The sequence below is a fragment of the Camelina sativa genome, chromosome 16, assembly GCF_000633955.1.
Source record: "Camelina sativa cultivar DH55 chromosome 16, Cs, whole genome shotgun sequence".
Lineage (NCBI taxonomy): Eukaryota > Viridiplantae > Streptophyta > Magnoliopsida > Brassicales > Brassicaceae > Camelina > Camelina sativa.
The window spans coordinates 28,191,782-28,208,624 of NC_025700.1; the positions used below are offsets into that span (position 1 = coordinate 28,191,782).

Consider the following 16,843-nt stretch of genomic DNA (forward strand, 5'->3'; position numbering starts at 1 on the left):
AAACAAAAAAAAAAAAAAAAAAAAAAAAAACAAAACAGAGAATTGGGAATATCAACACAATAGTAAAATGTAGTAATAAGAAAAGCTGAAGTAACCTCGGAATTGTTTTCTTAAATTGGTAATTGAAATCGAAGTGAAAGGAAGCCTTGTGTTTGTGCGTTTTGACTTTTGAGGAGGTTGCTCTGTTTTTGAATTTGGGGTAGTGAAGAAGAAGAGTGAAGTGAAGTGAGATTTTATAGGCAACGGTAGTGTGACCCACTGAGTACGAACCGGACGCGCGTAAGACATGGTGTGAATGAATGAATAATAATGATCTTCTTGTAACTGTTGCACCAATGCCATGCTGGCAAATTATGACGTCTTTATATGTTTTGGATTAGTCGATCCGTTAATAATTTAATCATATAGTATTTGATAAGAATATTGTATAACGAAATATTTTCGGCAAACTATTTTATGTGTCATATATAGTAAGACCTCCTAGAATTGTAAAGTACTTATTAAAAAAAAACTTTTAACAATGTCGATCCGAAAAATTGAAAAAACATAAATTCGAATTTATTTTTTATACATCACTTTAATTTAATAATTTTCTTTTTGTTTAATTATCCCTCAAAATATTATTACTGGAAAGTAAGCTAACTAACATTAATAAGCACAGAAACGTATGAGAATAAAACCATCGAAAATATGAAAATGTGGTCAGCTCATACATTGCAATTTTTGAAGGAGCCCATTGGATGAGAATTTTTAAGCTCGTAAAACTGATTTTTTTTTAGTTCTTTGGATTGGGTGAATTTGAAGCACGTGGCCTTTTATAAGTATCTGTAATGATCACGTGGGGTTTCCGTGGGGGTAACATTTTTGCTTTGTACATTCATTCATTCATCTTCGTTTTCTTTAGATTATTATTATATATTATCCAATGTTAAAAATTACTAGTTTTGAAGACGCTTTACCATTTATGGCATGAACGTAATAGCCGTAAGCACCACCGTGATGAGCATTACTCGACTCTTCAGCTCTCCCAGACTCATTGACAGATCAAATCTCGTTGCAATACTCACCAGCTATACGGTGGTTTGTTGCAGAGGTGGTGTTACAGAACTAATGCTGATGGAGTAGTTCAGATTTTTCATTAAGACTTGTATTTGTTTGTCTTAAAAAAAATTATTCAGAAATGATGTTATTATTATATTGTTAGATTGATATTTTGTCAAGTTATAAACTAGATCTAAAATATGTTGGTGAACAATTAGAAATATGTTTTCCTTTGAAAATCCTTTGATTTTTAATATTTAAAACGTACGTGAACTTCAATATGTATGTTAGAACATCCTATTCTCCAACACTAACGGAACGGATTACAAGTACACTTTCGAGTCATGATCATTACCAGACATATCGAAAGTCATATATAGTTTTTTTTACAAAGTTTATAACGAGACAGATGGGGTTTGACGTACGTTGATTGAAAAAAAACATATGGGATAGGGAGAGAGTAAGACAACATAATTGTAGTTTTTTTCAAGATTCAAATGCAAAGGAAGAGCCTAGACATTGCTCCCACGTCCACCTCTCCCTTCGGCTTCTTGCAACTACTGCCCATTGCACTGCTTGAATTTTTTTTTTTTTTTGTGTAAGCTTTTTACCGCCCATGTAAAGTTATAATCCTATGTTTTTTTATCATGGATTCTTTGTTTCTGAGATGCATTAACTGAAAATAGTTGGCATCATATATATGGATTTAAAAAAAAACAGATAACATAACATCTGAAGAAAACTAAATAAAGTTCATATTTGCAAATATATATATATAACATATACACTTATGGCAAAAGAAGTGACCTGCATGAATAATGTCTCATATTATTTTTTGTTCAGGAACCAAATGCTTAACTTCGTAGTGCGCTATGTGACTATGTGAGTGTGCAAATGATATTTGCATTCATAAATGAGTGTATTGGGGGAAAACGACTCATGAATTTTTTTTTTGGTATAGGTCACAACGTTTTCGGAAAATGAGAAAATGATCCTATGTTTGTTATTTGAAATGTTATTTATGTTACTCTCTCTTTATAAAGATGGATGTTTATAAGTTTTTACACATTTTAAGAAAATAATGATTACTGAATTTAAATATATTTTTTCCTTTTGACTGAAGATATATTATTTAATTTTAAATCAATCAACATTGTGGAACAAAAAAATATCTCAAAACATCAATTTTTATAAAACAGAAGGAAGCAGACACGGCAGGGTCATCAGGACATGGATTTATCCCAATCAGTTTTTAGTTGGGAAGTAAATGCTTAATACTGTTAAAGTGTTGAGTGAGTGTTACTTGCGCGTCTGCTTCACGCTCATTTTAAATCTTTAATCTTTAACTTTTGTACTTTATGTGTTGGTTGTATATTGTTTATTTCTTGTATAAATTTACAAAACATAGTTGACAAATACTGTCATACTGATCAAGATTTATTGTAAAAAATCTAAGTTGTTAAGGCTCTTTTAGTTAGGTTCTAACGTATAAGCCATGTAAAAGTGAAAACATATAAAAGTACTAATTTAAAGTTATTATATATATTTTGTTTTAAAGAATATCTTATAATCAAAAATGGCTAAATCTACTTGTTGAAGGACAAATATATTACCTTTTAACAAACAATGATTTAGGACAACATCTTATTTGTTTGTTCCGGCGACTACTATAGACCAAGGTTCAAGAAATTGCTCTAGGCGCACATGAACCTTCGAATAATCTGAATCAAATTGGTTTTATCGGTTTAGACGTTTATTTAATTAAGTAAATAGTATATTGTCTTTAACAGTAATAAGCGATTAATCAAATTTCGAGGTGAACCTATCAAAATATAATATGTCCAAATAAATATTGGCTATTGGGCCTAAACCTAGCTTTTGGATTCAGATATATCCAAGCTCATGTATTTTGTGTTCAATTCATGAAATGGTCGATACAGTAGCAAGTGAACTCATATCTTTTACGAATGTCTCTAATTTGTACTCTATTGCACCTAGGAGTGCGAGTAATCCAAGACAGCTGCTTCTGTAATACAAAACAGATCTTAACTTCGAGTAAGCTTTATATATGGAGAAAATTGTACAAAAAAACTGACTCAAATGAATATGAAGCTATTGGGCCTCAATATAGGATCCAGAATCAGATTTTCTTAAAGCCTACGTAAGTATATATATATATATTGTTGTTGTTGTTGTTGTTGTTGGTAAAAAAGCCTACGTAAGTATGTAAATTTCAATAAACAATATTGTATCATGTAAGTATGTAATCATCTCGTTTATAATCCGTCGCAAAGTATAGGAAATGAACTAACATGTATAAAACTAAATCTTGTATCCGTAATCTTTTATTTTCAATGAAAGTCTGATCTTTCTTTTTGGTCACTCAAAATCAAAATAAGTTTGTGATTGCTATTGTCGCCGCACCACATATATATGTCTGTATTCGACATCTTTATTGACTATACGAAAAAGAAAAAAAAAAAAAATCTGAATCAATAAAAGCAAACAAACAACAAATTATAAAATTTACTTAATTTCTTACAGCTAGCTAGTACAAAAAATATCCCCCACCAAACAAAAACACAAACAAAACACACTTTAGGGAAACCCCACGCAATAACCACGGACTCTCTCATCTCATATATACTTCAATTTAACAACCTTAATCTCTATCTCTGATCACTAAAAAAACCCTAATTCGTTTCTAATCCATTTCTCGTTTTCTACTTATCGATCTCTCTATATAATTTTACATTTATATTATTATTATATAACAAAACAACACATAAATTCACATAGCATATATATATGGCTGACCCTAAAAATCAAATCACTGAACCTAAAGCTATATGCCAAGCTTCTTCTTCATCGTCAGTTACTGTTTTGCCAGTTCGCACGTGTGGTGACAGCGTCCCTGACTGTGCCACGTGTGAAAACCCTTGTCCACTTGATAGTATCACTTCTGCTGCTACTTCAACTACTACTGTTTCTTTTGCGGCTCCTTCTTCTACTACAAGTGGTCATGGTATCAACACTTTGATGTCCACTGACGCCGACATCTCTCGCCGGAAAAAGCATCCTCTTTACCGGGGTATCCGTTGCCGGAGCGGTAAATGGGTCTCCGAGATCCGAGAGCCTAAGAAGACGACACGTGTCTGGCTCGGGACTTATCCGACGCCGGAGATGGCTGCCGCAGCCTATGACGTGGCGGCGTTAGCTCTTAAAGGCCGAGACACCGTCTTGAACTTCCCGGATTCCGTGGGATCTTACCCCATTCCCCTTTCTTCTTCCGCAGCTCATATCAGATGCGCTGCGGCCGCGGCTGCTGCTGCTAGGGGTGCCGGTACGGGTGCAACGGCCGTGAAGGGAGGTGAAGAGAAGGAAGAGGAAGCTTGTGATGGGGCGGGATCTTCAAATACGCAGCACTTTGTGGACGAAGAAGAGCTATTAAACATGCCTGGTTTGCTAGCGGATATGGCCAAGGGTATGATGGTGGCTCCACCGTGGATGGGATCTCCTCCGTCAGATGATTCGCCAGAGAATTCTGATGGAGAGAGCTTGTGGAGTTACTATTGATCGATTGANAAACAAAAACACAAACAAAACACACTTTAGGGAAACCCCACGCAATAACCACGGACTCTCTCATCTCATATATACTTCAATTTAACAACCTTAATCTCTATCTCTGATCACTAAAAAAACCCTAATTCGTTTCTAATCCATTTCTCGTTTTCTACTTATCGATCTCTCTATATAATTTTACATTTATATTATTATTATATAACAAAACAACACATAAATTCACATAGCATATATATATGGCTGACCCTAAAAATCAAATCACTGAACCTAAAGCTATATGCCAAGCTTCTTCTTCATCGTCAGTTACTGTTTTGCCAGTTCGCACGTGTGGTGACAGCGTCCCTGACTGTGCCACGTGTGAAAACCCTTGTCCACTTGATAGTATCACTTCTGCTGCTACTTCAACTACTACTGTTTCTTTTGCGGCTCCTTCTTCTACTACAAGTGGTCATGGTATCAACACTTTGATGTCCACTGACGCCGACATCTCTCGCCGGAAAAAGCATCCTCTTTACCGGGGTATCCGTTGCCGGAGCGGTAAATGGGTCTCCGAGATCCGAGAGCCTAAGAAGACGACACGTGTCTGGCTCGGGACTTATCCGACGCCGGAGATGGCTGCCGCAGCCTATGACGTGGCGGCGTTAGCTCTTAAAGGCCGAGACACCGTCTTGAACTTCCCGGATTCCGTGGGATCTTACCCCATTCCCCTTTCTTCTTCCGCAGCTCATATCAGATGCGCTGCGGCCGCGGCTGCTGCTGCTAGGGGTGCCGGTACGGGTGCAACGGCCGTGAAGGGAGGTGAAGAGAAGGAAGAGGAAGCTTGTGATGGGGCGGGATCTTCAAATACGCAGCACTTTGTGGACGAAGAAGAGCTATTAAACATGCCTGGTTTGCTAGCGGATATGGCCAAGGGTATGATGGTGGCTCCACCGTGGATGGGATCTCCTCCGTCAGATGATTCGCCAGAGAATTCTGATGGAGAGAGCTTGTGGAGTTACTATTGATCGATTGATATATCAGTGTAATTTCTTGTTGGATGATCCTTTTGTTCACATTTACGCGAGTCATCTTTTGTTTCTTTCTCCTGATGATTGTTTGAGATGACTTGCTAAATAATCGTATGTTTTCCCACTTTTTATGATTCAAGAAGATAGATCTTTTAAAACAATTTTAGTCACATTTTGTTTTTTTTTTGGAGTGTTCTTTCATTAGGGCTCTGAGGTGTGTTCTTGATTTTTGATTAGGGTTTTTATTAGTCTATCTACCCATTTTTTCTTGTGATTGTCTCTTATGTTTTGATTATATGAAACAACTTTATGTATATAATCCTAATTGTTCATATATGATAGATGAAATTATGATGTTAGAAACTCCTTTTAATTATAATGCTCTCTTGTTCTTAGAAATCCAGAAATGTGCATAGATTGATGGATCAAGATATTTATAAGTGACATTGTTTTTTTTTGTATAGAACTAAATGGTCCCCAGATCTATACTCATATTAAATTAATTATGAATTTTGCAACTGTTTTTATACATATTATACAATTTTAAAAAGCAAAATAGATTTTTGGTTTTGGAAAGCAGGACAAATAAACCAGAGATAAGAGAGACGACTTTTAGTGGGATTTTAATTTGTTTGGAGTGAAGTTTCAAGTACCTGATTTGTTTTTCATTTCCTTCGATCTGTATGTAGTGTTTGTGTTGATAAAAGCTTTCTTGTACAGAGATGTTTAAGCATATAATAATGTCTTAGATAAGTAAGGTTTCATTAATTAGAAACATAAAAAGTACCAAATAGGTTATATTCTAATTTGTAACATCTCTCTCTCTCTATTTTTCTTTGTATTTTACTATATACAGTAACATCTTTTTTCTAGAAAATAACCACCATCTTTTGATGATAGAATTTTTTTTTATATATGTTTCCGATTGTATGAATTGCTGACGTACAAACAAAATCCATTTTTTTTGCTTAGAAAATAAAACTTACGTTCTGAAAGAAACTCGGACTATACTAACTATAATATTATATTAATAATAACAGATATATATATTTTTTGTCACTATTAGAACCGCCCGCATCATGATTTTCTTATAATTGTTTGGCATGTTTTCGTTCGAAATTCTATTGTAAGTAATGGATGACTATGCCTAAATGAGTGTATGAGTGGAATCATACTTCGAGTAGCATAGTTTTTCAACTTATACACGCAAACATACATATTAGACGGATAGATTGCTGACAAAAATAAGTAAAGAAAAAGAGAGATCGTATGATTTTGCATATAATGCTCGCTCAGGTCATCGTATCGGACGCTAAAGCAGTGTCATGGTTTCGAATAAAACAAAAAATCAATAGTTAAATTTGATATTTCTCAACAGTACTTAATTAACTAACTCTGATGCTGGCATTGAATCATCGAGACGTCCTTTTTCTTTGTTTTTTTCTTCTTAAAAATCTCTAATCCTTGTCACTAACGCAATATAATTTCTTGTAAAGTTAGAAGTTTATCGTTGGTTATAAGGAAACCGGTTTGACTATAAATGGTTGACCAGTGGTTGTGAATGGTGAGTAACAGTTGATTGACTAAAATGGAACTTAGTAAGTAAAATAAGATAAAAAAAAAAAAAAACAAGAATGCAATATAGAAAATATAAAAATATAAAATAAAGAAAGAAACAGATATTTTAAAATAAAGAAATAAGCTATTTTGACATCTTCGAAACGGTCCATTGTTTGAATGTTCGTTCATAGTTAATTAAAATAAGGAAGTAGATGATGTGTGCTGTGGCGGCAGTTTCGTTTAATGATGTCTATCACTAAAAATTGTTTTATGAAATTAATTTACACTAAAATGTCTACTTACTAATACCATTATGTTAATGCTTTTAGGGTTTTGGAAAATGGGTCAGGTTTTACTTGGCTTGGTAAAAAATGTCCAAAGATGTTTTTTTTTTCTTTTCTAACCAGTAAATGCGTTTTCCTTTTATTTACTCATAAAAGCTACAAAAATTAAGTCGGCTTGTCTCTTATAATTGAATGTTTGTACCATCTTTACGCTGTGGGACCAGCATTGATAAGTGTCGATATGTCACCGGATCAACATTGTTGTTTTCACCAAATTCTTAAATTTCCTCTAAGGTCGTTGAAGAATGGATTGACCAACAAGACTAACAATGGCGTTACGTGATTCATTCTTTTCTAATTTCATTCATTACTTGCATAGAGTTCAAAAGAGTGTGTTTCTCTGGTTTTGGAATGTTTTCTAAGATCTTTCGATTGGTGACGTTGTTTACACAAGACTGATAGTTTTAGCATTTTTAGAGAATACAATTAAAGATGAAAGAAAAGAAAATACGATTACATTACAAAAAATTGTTAAATAATAATTATGATTGGTAACAAATAGTACAATCGTAAAACATTATTGTAAAAATATAACAAAAAGTGGTTCAAGATATAAGTAAAATATTTTGAATATATCAATAAAACTCTTTTAAGAGAATAATATAAATAAATTAATTTGAGAAACTAAAAAATAGAAAATAATTTAAATTTTTTCAAATGCTGTAATAAGGCGGTTGTGAACTCTCTCATTTTTGGGCAGTTCATATATAATTGCCTCTATTAACCACCTACAAACCATATCCTCCAATCGGTAATCAAACAAGCGGTTAAACTTCTAACGGCTTTTAATTAGGCTACCAGTCAAAGCCAATATGGATCACATACAATAAGTCTGATCGGTGATACAAAATGGTGTAGTTTTTTTTATCAGACATTATAGAGCACAAACCATATCAAATAGTCAAAGTGGTACAAAATAGCAGTAAAAAACGATAAGAAAATGAAAATAATATTTTTTGGTAATGTTTATAATATCATTTTTACTATTAATTATTAAGCAGTATATGATTGCTGATCAAACATATTTAATATATTAATATGTGTAGTTTTAATCACAACATTTTACCATTTCTTTCATAGGTTATAGACATATATTAACTAGAAGTATGCAATTCTGAAATTCAACCCAAAGTATAATAATAAGATTTAATGAAGGTTAATGCATGCTAATTAAAAAATTATATAATTTTTGCATATTTGTAAACAAAAATATTGTTTAATATCTACCTAAACATAATTCAACTAATAAAAAATTAATCTGCATAATGGAAATTATTAAAACCAACAAAATATAATTAATTTTGTATAGATCTGTAATAAAATCATCTATTTTAGAAAAAATATAAGTCTAATCATTTTTAAAAAAACGGAGGGAGAATATAATTTTCTGAGTAAACTTACTTCTCTTGGGTAGGCTGATCCAACTTAGAACCGAGTATTTGACATGTTTAAATTAAGCCAACAAAAGGTTGAAGAGGAAGAGCCAGCCATTCATTTATATATTAAATAATGGCAAATACCTTACAAATTATTTACCTTTCGTAATAACTAAAATTTAATTAGTAGCGCACAACAATGAAATAATTGCGTTTAACTGTTGATAAAGTATTTTATAGATCTATATACCACTTTAAGATATATAAAATTATTCTAAAGTAAATGATTTGAATATATTATACTTCAATTATAATTCGTCGCAATTTATTTGCGTATGAAGGTTTTGGTGGCTAGCTAGGAAGGTGCTTCCATAGATTGTTTGAAATAGTCTCGAAGACGTGAATCGTTCTTTGGCCAGCCTAAGATAATATAGGCCATGCAGATAGAACGATAACCAAAGATCCGAAATCAATCAAAGATCCGAAATCAACCACAAAAGAACATGTTATCGTATCTTCCACTCTAGCTATAAGATTTTGTCTAATCAATATCAGTTTTCCCAAGAGAAGTAGATAACTTGATGGTAGAATTCGAATCCCATCTCTAATCTTCAAAAATATGAAAAATAAAATAGCAGTGGGAGAGATTATATTCCACAACTCAACACTTCAAACAAAAAATAATGTTTTAGTCCAAAACATCTCCTACCAGTAACAAGTTTTAGGTTTCAAACTCTAAAGATTGCAATCTAAATAAATCAAGCGCCTGTGGTCGATGACAAAGCGCTTATCATAAGAAAGACTGAAAGAGTAGAGAGAGTTTTCCTAATGTTCAAACACACTTTTGGAAATAAACAAAATTTGTTGTCCGGAAATTGTTTATATATTATAGATTAAGTAACTATATAGTTCATCTGGAAAGAAGAAAATTGTGTTGTACTCTTAACATATTTCTTTCGGACAATAATTTTTTTATATGCTGCACATATTAGATTGAATTTGTTATATGAAGTATTAAAGAAAGAGATAAAATAACTTTAACACCCATATACATATAGTTCTAGGTTATCAATAATAACATTTTTTCGCAAATGTCGACCTACATGGAAATAATTGACTGTTACCTATCTCTTTTTTTTTTTTTTTTTGTGATGGAACCGAAAATATTATTACAGCAGTAACAACTGAACTCAAATCTTTGACTGTCAAGCTAAGTTAGCCTACACTAACACCATCTCCTCCACCAACACTAACAACTGGACATTTGGGGTGAGAGACTATTTGTAGTAACAATATAAAAGTCCGTACAGTACACAACACGAACTAACAAGATTGTTAAATAGTAAAGAGAGGAACAAGACACGCCACAACTATTATAGTATTAATATATTAATTGTCCAGAAGATTATTATAGTATAATAGTACTAATTCTTTTATGTCAAGCCTCAATGCCTCATCATTTTCTTCATTATAATTTCAATTTTTTAACAAAAGAAAAGCAGAGGACATGAGACTACAACTATTATAAGTATATTTAAAATTTCTTCTTTTGGCATCATACTATTATAGTTAAGAAGATCGATAAGGAAAAAGCAAAGTTTATGCATTTGTGTTTATTATAGTATATTATTGTTCAGAAGGATCGATGAGGAAAGAGCAATATTTATGCATTTGTGTTTTATTATCTATCTTGATAGAGAGGAGACAGCACGTATCTTTGTCGATATCGCTGGGGTCCATTCACTTATCATTCCAAAATACTCCAATAGCAGCCAATTTTAATCTTTTTTTTTGGGTTACCAATTGTATTTTTTGTCCACTCTAAATGACGAGCCTTACTTCTTACCATATGACTAATAATTACATCTTTCTATATTGTAAATTAAATCATTGGACATAATATAAGTTCTTATTCTATATATGAATTTATGGGAGATAAGAGAATCTATGAAAATGTAATTTTCATTTTGCTATTATTTGTTTGTGGTGATATTATTTTGAAAAATAGTTGGCTATATATAGTTTGTTGTTTTATGTCTGTATACATTGTGTTTTTTTTTTGTTAAAGGGTATGCAATTTTATAAATTAATGTCCAAATAGATTATTTCCGCATTTAATCCCATACAAAATCCCAAAAGGTCCAATCCACAAACATCAAACCAAACTAAACCATCTAATACAAAACCAACTCGGGTTCACGAAACCGAACTAAACCGGACGACATGAAACCTTAATCTACAACTGAAAGATACAGTTGCAGCCGCCGACCATGGACTGCAGATATTCGCCGGAGTGGGACTTCCGGTGAGCCTGGACGACGCGAGTCGAACGAAGATGGTGATTCAGGATCCGTTGTCATCCTGCCACCGTAGAGCCATTTTGAGAAGGAGAAAGAAAACCGATCTTGTCTTTGTCGAGGAGTTCCTTGCGCAGTCGTGAGAGAGCAAAGCAGTAGGGAGTAGATCGGGAGACCTTTGACGGCGGCTTAGCCTCACCAGACCGCAGACTACCTCCCCCATCATACAACAGTCCCATGAAACCTCCAGAATCTCCAATTGCCCGACCTAACCACCTTCCTCTCTCGTTCCTTGCCGGGAAACCTCCTTCTTCCACTCCGCGTAGCTACACTGCCGGTAGAGCTCTTACCGTCGGTGTCTCGCATATGCTTCTCCTCTCCACAACTCCCTTGATTTTGATCAGATTGTTTCGCCGAGATGATGCCGCAGACTACAGATGAAGAACCATGAGCTTTGGAGTTCTTGTCGTCGCCGGAATCGATGGAGAACTCTACCGTCGGTGCAAGAAGTCGTGCTCAGAAAAGGAAGAGTTTTGAGAAAGAAATCGCCGCGAATGAGATCCATGTGACGCTCTCTCAACTTTTTCTAACTTTTTTCCCAAATTTATTATTTTTATACATATATACATTGTGTTTTGTGTACGAGATTGTTATAGAGTCTATAGAAATTTCTTCTGGTGGATTTATTTGTTGAGTGTGAATATTGGTGAAGTCGACGTGAAAAGGTGACAATTTGTGTAGCCAATTTTATTTGTTTCCGTCCGTACTTACCTAAATTCTAAGATCCAAGTCATCGTAGGCGTAAAAGTTGTTTCTCTTTTAAATAAAAAAAGAAAATTATTACATCAAATCTGTGAATAAATACATTGAATCTAGTATCAAAGTCTATTTAAAAATAATAATTTTCTACAAGATAGTAATCAAATCAGATTGACATTCCGCAATATGTGATTTAATTTCTGGTTTGCTAAGAACTTGTTGGCAAGTGGGTTTTGCTAGTTTGTCTCTCCCTAGACTCACGGGTTTCATCATTCAATACCCTATTGGAACAAATTTAGTAGATTACTATAAATTGTACTTCCAGTTATTATTATGAACTATATATACGACAAATAGTTAAATAATGGAATATATGAAGTAGCAAAAAAACAAAAGCATTAAAGTTGAATTGTTCCCAATAAAAAATACAAATGGTTTGAGGGGAAGTAAATTTCGTTCATCATGTATCAATAACTTAGCTTGTGACATGTAGACAAGGAGGAACCCTCCGAGGAATTGATCTCTCGTGCCAGCCTCATTTGGGGATCCTTTCAAGTTTCATCTTACGTACGGGAAATAGTTAGTGTTTATTATTTAGTACTATACCTAGAAAAAGTATTTGAATGATGGGATGGGACGTGCCGATATGACATCATGCGTATCATGATGTAATTTCTATAAGTATGAATGTAGTTTGAAGATTAAGAGGGATCAAAAAAGGAAAAGGCGTTTGGAAAGACGAAACCGGCTACCATGAGTATAAGAATTCTAGTAGAATAGTATAACATATATAGTACTAATTGGAAGAGATAACTTAAAGAGTATATCTAAATTACTTGAATGGGTTTACATTCATAAACCCAAAAACATCTGATCCCAAACCTGAATGGATACCCAAACGCCTAGTCCTCCTACCGCATGACACGTTCATTTAAATTACAAATATTCCAAGTTTCTAACTATCTAGTTTCAAATGAACGATATATGTTTGTTGATCTTGAGTCTTGACTACTTTAGAAATACAGTCGTTTTGTACCTTTTTGTCTTTTTACGTACGAAGTAATTATTCGAAACTTTAAAATCCCACTTTCTTTTTTTTCGTACGTCTTATACATGACAGAAAAATGTAAGATTTTTTTTTTCGAGCACATCGATTGACTGTATAAAAAGACATAGCCGAAATTTCGATTTGTTAGACTTTGATTCTTTGAACGAGCAGAAAACTTTGAAATAATTCTTTTGTCAACAACAAGTAAATCGATAATTGCTTTGTTGACTAAAAGTTAAAAGAAAAAAAAGTGGTGTTGCATATGGCCGACACGATGTCTCTTTTCTTCTTTCCTGGTTGTTCATATCTCATTATAACTTTTCCATGCAGTTAATTAATCACTCATGAATTTTATTTAGTTTGCTAATGGTTCGATCTTATTTTGGATTAATGATATCCAACCAATGCTCATTGATGTATTATATCATTAGGAAGGCCATAATGTTATATTTTTTTTTAAAAAAAAGACCATAATGTTATATAGTTTTGAGTGTAGATATGATATGATTTATAATTTGATTAAATCACACCAATATATATGTTCTAAAACCTGTTAGACGAGTCCTAGCGGATGGAACCTAGTCATGTACGCACACTTTTCTGTGTTCAAATTGGCTAAACATGTCAAATAATTTGGTGCCCGACCAAAGAACCCAAAAACTATTCTATAAAATGGAATATAGTTTTTGTTACAAGAATTTAGTAATGTGATTCACTTTGTACACATATACAAGTAAGTTCTCGACCATATATTTGATGTGACTTGATTTTATATGTAACTAGAAGAATGGCATATGGAAGTTCATAACTGCAAGATACAGGCGAATTAAAAAGAATCAAGTTATAAATAAGTCAAGATGAACATAACTGTTGATATTTTAGCATTGCAATTCTTTAGTAAGTATTCGGAAGTTTGTCTGCTTTCCAACTTACGACTGCTTGGTCAATCACTTGATGATTCTATACTAACAATATTTTGAAAAATTGTGTTTCTTTATAATAATAATAAGGTTTATGAGTGAACATATTGTAGTGCCTTGCAAGTCGATACCATTTTGGTTTAATCAAGAAACATAATTCAAATTTCGAGGAAAACAAATCAGAGTTTTGGTCAAAAATTGGGAAGAGAAGAATTAAATCAGATCTTAATTTCTCCTGTTATACATAAACGGTAAGAAACATAAACAAAACCAAGGGAAAAAAAAAAAAAAAACTTCGCTGTTTTTAAAAGATAACATTATTCTTCTTTTCTCGTCTTTGGTCTTAGAGGCTTCACAGGAACTAAATAGCTCAGCAGAAGCACAGCGATAGGTATAACTGTTCCAATGTAATATACACTCTTGAAGGCAATGATTGTTTCGTGTAAGCTTAAAACCTGAAAGAAAGTTACACACAAAAGAATGAGAGAACTGTTGCAAGATACGCCAAAAAAAATGAGGGAAGAGTTTTGTTTGGTTACCATGAATCCGACTGATGAGTAATTGAGAACCACTACTGTGTAGAGGAAATTGATGAGAACCAAAACGTTTCTCAGCGTTGCCATTTTTGGAGGGATTGCTTGTTGCCATCGGTAAATAGCTGTTCAATGCAAAAGAAAAGCTTTTAGATACCGAACTGAACCAAAACAGAACTGAACACTAATGAAAGCTGAAGGCAGAGTATCGTACCTTTCGAACCGTCGATCATCAATGCAGATTGCACAAAGAATATAATGTATCCAGGATACAGTCCCTGCAAAAAGAACAAGTAGAGCTTTTGATTACTTTCTTTGGCACAAAAAGAATGGATCTTTATGCACAAAAAGAAACAGCACTAACATGCCAGACAGCACTGACGGTTTGCGTAGCTAGCAACTGGAAGAAACCTGCTTTCTTCCCTGGTTTCACAATTCTCTCATATACATCTGCGTCAAAAAGCACACAAACGGTTAAAAGGCTTATACACAATATGGCAATCTCTACGATCTCCTCATATGGCACTATTATTACTCACAGTGACGGAGCCACGTGCTGACTTGTATGTTCCAGTAAAGAGGAATCTGAACCGCACTCTTGGCAAGCTCAACCCCCAAAATGTCAACATTCTTGGCACGGTCCCATTTCGCCTTTGTTAGCGTTTCATCTGCCCAACCACTGAAACCCAAACCAGATATAATAATGGAAGCCTCTGAAACAGACCATATGAAGTAATACTTCCAACGAGCAGTGAAACCCGCCATGTATTGGTAACCAAATCTCTTCCAGAATCCCCATTCTTGGTAAACTGGTTCAGTAAACCGGGTTAACGGAAACTGAGGTACTAAGTAGAGATATAAAGCCATGCAAACGGCAGCTTGAAATATAGCTCGAATCATTGCTCCATAAGGTGATGGTCGCTTCCCTTTTTCAGAAACAGCCCAAATCTGAAATCCACACACAAATAAACAGACTCGATAAATCAAGAACCGCACTTTTTCGATAAGGAATGAGAGAGAGAGAAAGAAGAAAGCTTACTCCTTTCTCTTCAGTCCATTCAAGATAATCTTTCATTTCGAAAACCGGGCCAGCGAAATGGCTTCCGCAGCAAAGGCAATAACCAAAGTACTCAATTAAAGAAGGCATCCCAATCAAACGGTTCTTCTTCTGAGCCTCACGTAGACCTTCTTCTTTCAACATTCCATCGTTGTAATTTATCGAACACGAAATCACTTTCAGCGTTAACACCATCAAAGCTCCTAACATACATACATACATTCATCACAACCAAAACTTTCAGCTTCTAGTTTCCACCATTATTACAAAATCAAAGATTCCAAAAACTGTAATCAAAATCTGAATTGAATATGGTTCTTCCACAAAGATTCAAACTTTTAAACAACACCCTAATAGTTTCACACTCAGATAAAGAACATAAAACCAATACTAAACCTTCAAATCATACAAAATTGGAATCAAATTGAGGAAAAAGAGAGTTACCAGTAGAGTCAATTCCTCCTTCTTTCCAAGCATCTCCACTCATATAAAACACATGACTACATACATACATAAACAAAAAACTTACTTATCATAAAAGGAGCAAGATTTAGAAACCAAAAGCCTTAAAAGTTTCAAACTTTTTACCAGCCAATGAGATAAGCGAAACCAAGGAAGAAAGTGATGAATCCAGACAAGGGTGGATAAATCGCCATTGAAGCGTAACCAATCGTCATCGGGACAAGGAAGTGGAGATTCGAGGAGAAGCCAAAGGAGAGATAAGAGAGGAAAGCACCAGAAGCAGCTGCGTAGATGTGTTTACCAAGTCGACTCGGGACGAATCGCCATAAGAACGAGACTGGGATCGTCGCGACGAAACAGAGGAGGAAACGGAGGACTGCGACGGAGACGCCGATCGAGGCGGCCATGGAATCCATGTCGAGCGATCCCATGGTGAAGTGAAGATTGTGGGTTTTGGTGTGTCAAACTCGGACTGAGCTACGACGACGACGACGACGAGAACATATGAATCAAATCGAATCTTTTTTTGTAGTTCGTGTGGGGGTTTTGGTTTCGATCTTGTTGACGAAAAGGTATATGTGAAGTTACGATAATACCCTCGATGTTTTTTTTTCTTCATTCAATGTTTATAACTATAACAATGTTCTATTGTTCTTGGATATATCGAAAAACAAAAACACCTTATCTTGTAGGTCGATCTCATTTATGATCTTACCCACAATATACATTTTACAATTGAGAATTTTTGTGCTGAATAAACAAGTTTACAATGATTACAAATTGATAAAACTTATGTAGTTAAAAAGAGTTACAAGAAAATTGAGTAGTACTGTATTTATGTTTTATAATGTTTC

General features: G+C 34.0%; 4 protein-coding genes across 4 annotated transcripts in view; 2 read left to right on the forward strand and 2 right to left on the reverse strand.

Moving 5' to 3' along the window:
* The window catches only part of LOC104752967 (dehydration-responsive element-binding protein 1E), a 3,577-nt gene extending 3,392 nt beyond the window's left edge, over positions 1 to 185 (reverse strand). Inside the window, exon 1 of the mRNA XM_010475229.2 lies at positions 96 to 185. The gene's annotated coding sequence lies outside the window, so the exon portion shown is untranslated. The remainder of the gene's footprint in view (positions 1 to 95) is intronic.
* Positions 3,733 to 4,618, forward strand: LOC104752968 (ethylene-responsive transcription factor ERF026-like). Its single transcript, XM_010475230.2, has one exon. It carries the CDS (start codon positions 3,850 to 3,852, stop codon positions 4,615 to 4,617), a length of 768 nt encoding a protein of 255 aa, XP_010473532.1. The 5' UTR covers positions 3,733 to 3,849; the 3' UTR covers position 4,618.
* Positions 4,746 to 5,794, forward strand: LOC104752969 (ethylene-responsive transcription factor ERF026-like). The gene has a single exon (XM_010475231.1). The coding sequence runs from the start codon at positions 4,863 to 4,865 to the stop codon at positions 5,628 to 5,630; it is 768 nt and encodes a 255-aa protein (XP_010473533.1). The 5' UTR covers positions 4,746 to 4,862; the 3' UTR covers positions 5,631 to 5,794.
* Positions 14,136 to 16,549, reverse strand: LOC104752970 (lysophospholipid acyltransferase 2). Its single transcript, XM_010475232.2, has 8 exons — positions 16,116 to 16,549; positions 15,972 to 16,027; positions 15,510 to 15,730; positions 15,010 to 15,418; positions 14,835 to 14,920; positions 14,685 to 14,748; positions 14,477 to 14,595; positions 14,136 to 14,392 (listed from the first exon to the last, which is right to left on the reverse strand). Exons 1-8 carry the CDS (start codon positions 16,418 to 16,420, stop codon positions 14,255 to 14,257), a joined length of 1,398 nt encoding a protein of 465 aa, XP_010473534.1. The 5' UTR covers positions 16,421 to 16,549; the 3' UTR covers positions 14,136 to 14,254.

Excerpts from the sequence above, each read along its gene's own strand:
- LOC104752970 (XM_010475232.2), bottom strand. The coding sequence starts at position 16,420 with ATGGGATCGCTCGACATGGATTCCATGGCCGCCTCGATCGGCGTCTCC. Across the intron at positions 14,921-15,009 it reads CAGCACGTGGCTCCGTCACT|ATGTATATGAGAGAATTGTG; the intron begins GTGAGTAATAAT and ends TTTTTGACGCAG. Across the intron at positions 14,596-14,684 it reads GATGATCGACGGTTCGAAAG|CTATTTACCGATGGCAACAA; the intron begins GTACGATACTCT and ends TGCATTGAACAG.
- LOC104752968 (XM_010475230.2), top strand. The coding sequence starts at position 3,850 with ATGGCTGACCCTAAAAATCAAATCACTGAACCTAAAGCTATATGCCAA.
- LOC104752969 (XM_010475231.1), top strand. The coding sequence starts at position 4,863 with ATGGCTGACCCTAAAAATCAAATCACTGAACCTAAAGCTATATGCCAA.